General features: G+C 51.3%; 1 protein-coding gene across 1 annotated transcript; it reads left to right on the top strand.

Annotated features, from left to right (window-relative positions):
* The first annotated feature begins 577 nt into the window (after positions 1-577).
* LOC109734388 (zinc finger protein ZAT5-like) lies at positions 578-1,493 on the top strand. Its single transcript, XM_020293596.4, has one exon. It carries the CDS (start codon positions 696-698, stop codon positions 1,215-1,217), a length of 522 nt encoding a protein of 173 aa, XP_020149185.1. The 5' UTR covers positions 578-695; the 3' UTR covers positions 1,218-1,493.
* The last annotated feature ends 428 nt before the right edge of the window (positions 1,494-1,921 follow it).

Raw genomic sequence — 1,921 nt, 5'->3', positions numbered from 1 at the left:
AATGCATTTCCCCTGCTATTACTATTATATATTTTCTGATGTGCAAAGCACGTATAATTAAACAGTACCGGAGGGAGTATGTATGTGCTAGAGCACACACCACACAAGTCTCAAGTCTGAAAGATTTGGCGCGATCGAAGATCTTTCCACATACTCCTATAGAACGTTCCAAACCCTTCCTGCCCGCGTGCTCACGCCGGCGCCGCCGTCCAACTCCAGTGTCCGGATTAAATTAATGGATTAATTGCGGATTCCGGCCACCGCCCTCGCGGCCAAGCAGCGGCCACGCGCGTCGTGGCGTGACAGGTGACGCCACTCCGCACCACACGTTCGCCGCCGGTCGACCGCACTACGTACCACGGAAAATATCCAGTCGAGCTATCTGCCAAAATAATAATATCCTACGGAGCTCGATCCAATCCGTCACGTCGCGAACGTCGCGGTGGCTTCCGCAGGCGCCAGAGGTCGGCCGGCCCCCACCAACTTGGCACACACGTATGCTCCCCCGGAAGCACCACGCACGCCACCGTCTCCTGCCCTGCCCACACAACCTATATATAACTGCGGCCGCCCATGAGAGCATCAATCCATTCTTCCTACTTGTACCAAGTTCTCACTTTTCACAGACCAACGGCACAACAGAGCATCGATCGAATTACAGATATCAGCGGATCATTGAGACAATCAGCAAACCCATGGGAGCGGGCATGAAGCGCGCGAGGGAGGAGGCGCAATTTGTGTCCCTCGCGCTGTCGCTCAGCACAGATTCCTCGGCAACGTCCACCACGACGTCGGACAGCTCGACCGGTGCGCCGGCGATGGTCCCCAGGAAGAGGGCGCGGCGGGGGAGAGCTGTGGCCACGTCCGGGGAGGGAGAGTTCGTGTGCAAGACTTGCGGCCGGGCGTTCGAGACATTCCAGGCGCTGGGCGGGCACCGGACCAGTCACCTGCGCGGCCGCCATGGGCTAGAGCTCGGCGTCGGCGTCGCCAGGGTCATCAAGGAGCGGAAAAGGCAAGAGGATAAGCAGCGGCACGACTGTCACATCTGCGGGCTTGGCTTCGAGACGGGCCAGGCGCTGGGCGGCCACATGCGGCGGCACCGCGAGGAGATGGCACTCAGCGGCTCCGTCGACCGGTGGGTCGCTCTGTCGGATCAGGAGGCGGGGCAGCAGGCCGCCGTCGACAGGCCGCCCGTCTTGCTGCAGCTGTTCGTCTAGCCTGCTAGCTGGATCTCTCAGTTTCTTAATCCAGGACTTGTTCATCTCTTTAGAATGAGATAGGTTAATTGTTCAACCTTGTAATTACGAACTTACATACCATAGAGTACTTTTTATTTGGTTAGTTTTGTTAACCGATAATCGGATAATCCACTCGGGATTTACATGCACTTATACATAGGTAAGACAGGTTCTTTTGTTCTAAATGCGATTGACAGTATCTTGTTCTCAGACTGATGTTCTATGAATATTCTGCTGTTCACCACATTTTGTATATATTTTTGCGATACAATTTTGTATATGATCACAAGTCATATTCAGAGCCTCAATTTGTAAAATTCTTTCAAAAAAATTTGTAAAATTCTGCCATATAAAGCTACCTTCACAACTTAAGATCGTTGAAACGTTGACATTATAGTGGTGTCCACAATATTAAGTGTAAGTGGTTTGAGATTTAGAAACCGCGATCCACTACCTCTGTTTTATCCGTGATCTGTCTGTTCCAAAACAGCTGCAATAAGTCTACATCCTGATAGAGTAACACATCAAGAGATATGAGCACAATAGTGACAAGTGTCGACATTTGTGCAAGTGGAGAAGGAAATAAGAATCGAGAAGATGCTATAAATATCTACTAAGCTATAGTCACTTCCGAATATCGATTCATGTTCAGGGCATTGGTTCGGCCCTCGTAATACCATTAA

Source organism: Aegilops tauschii, chromosome 5 (genome assembly GCF_002575655.3).
Source record: "Aegilops tauschii subsp. strangulata cultivar AL8/78 chromosome 5, Aet v6.0, whole genome shotgun sequence".
In the NCBI taxonomy this organism is placed as follows: Eukaryota; Viridiplantae; Streptophyta; class Magnoliopsida; order Poales; family Poaceae; genus Aegilops; species Aegilops tauschii.
This window is presented reverse-complemented; position numbering and strand designations above follow the sequence as displayed.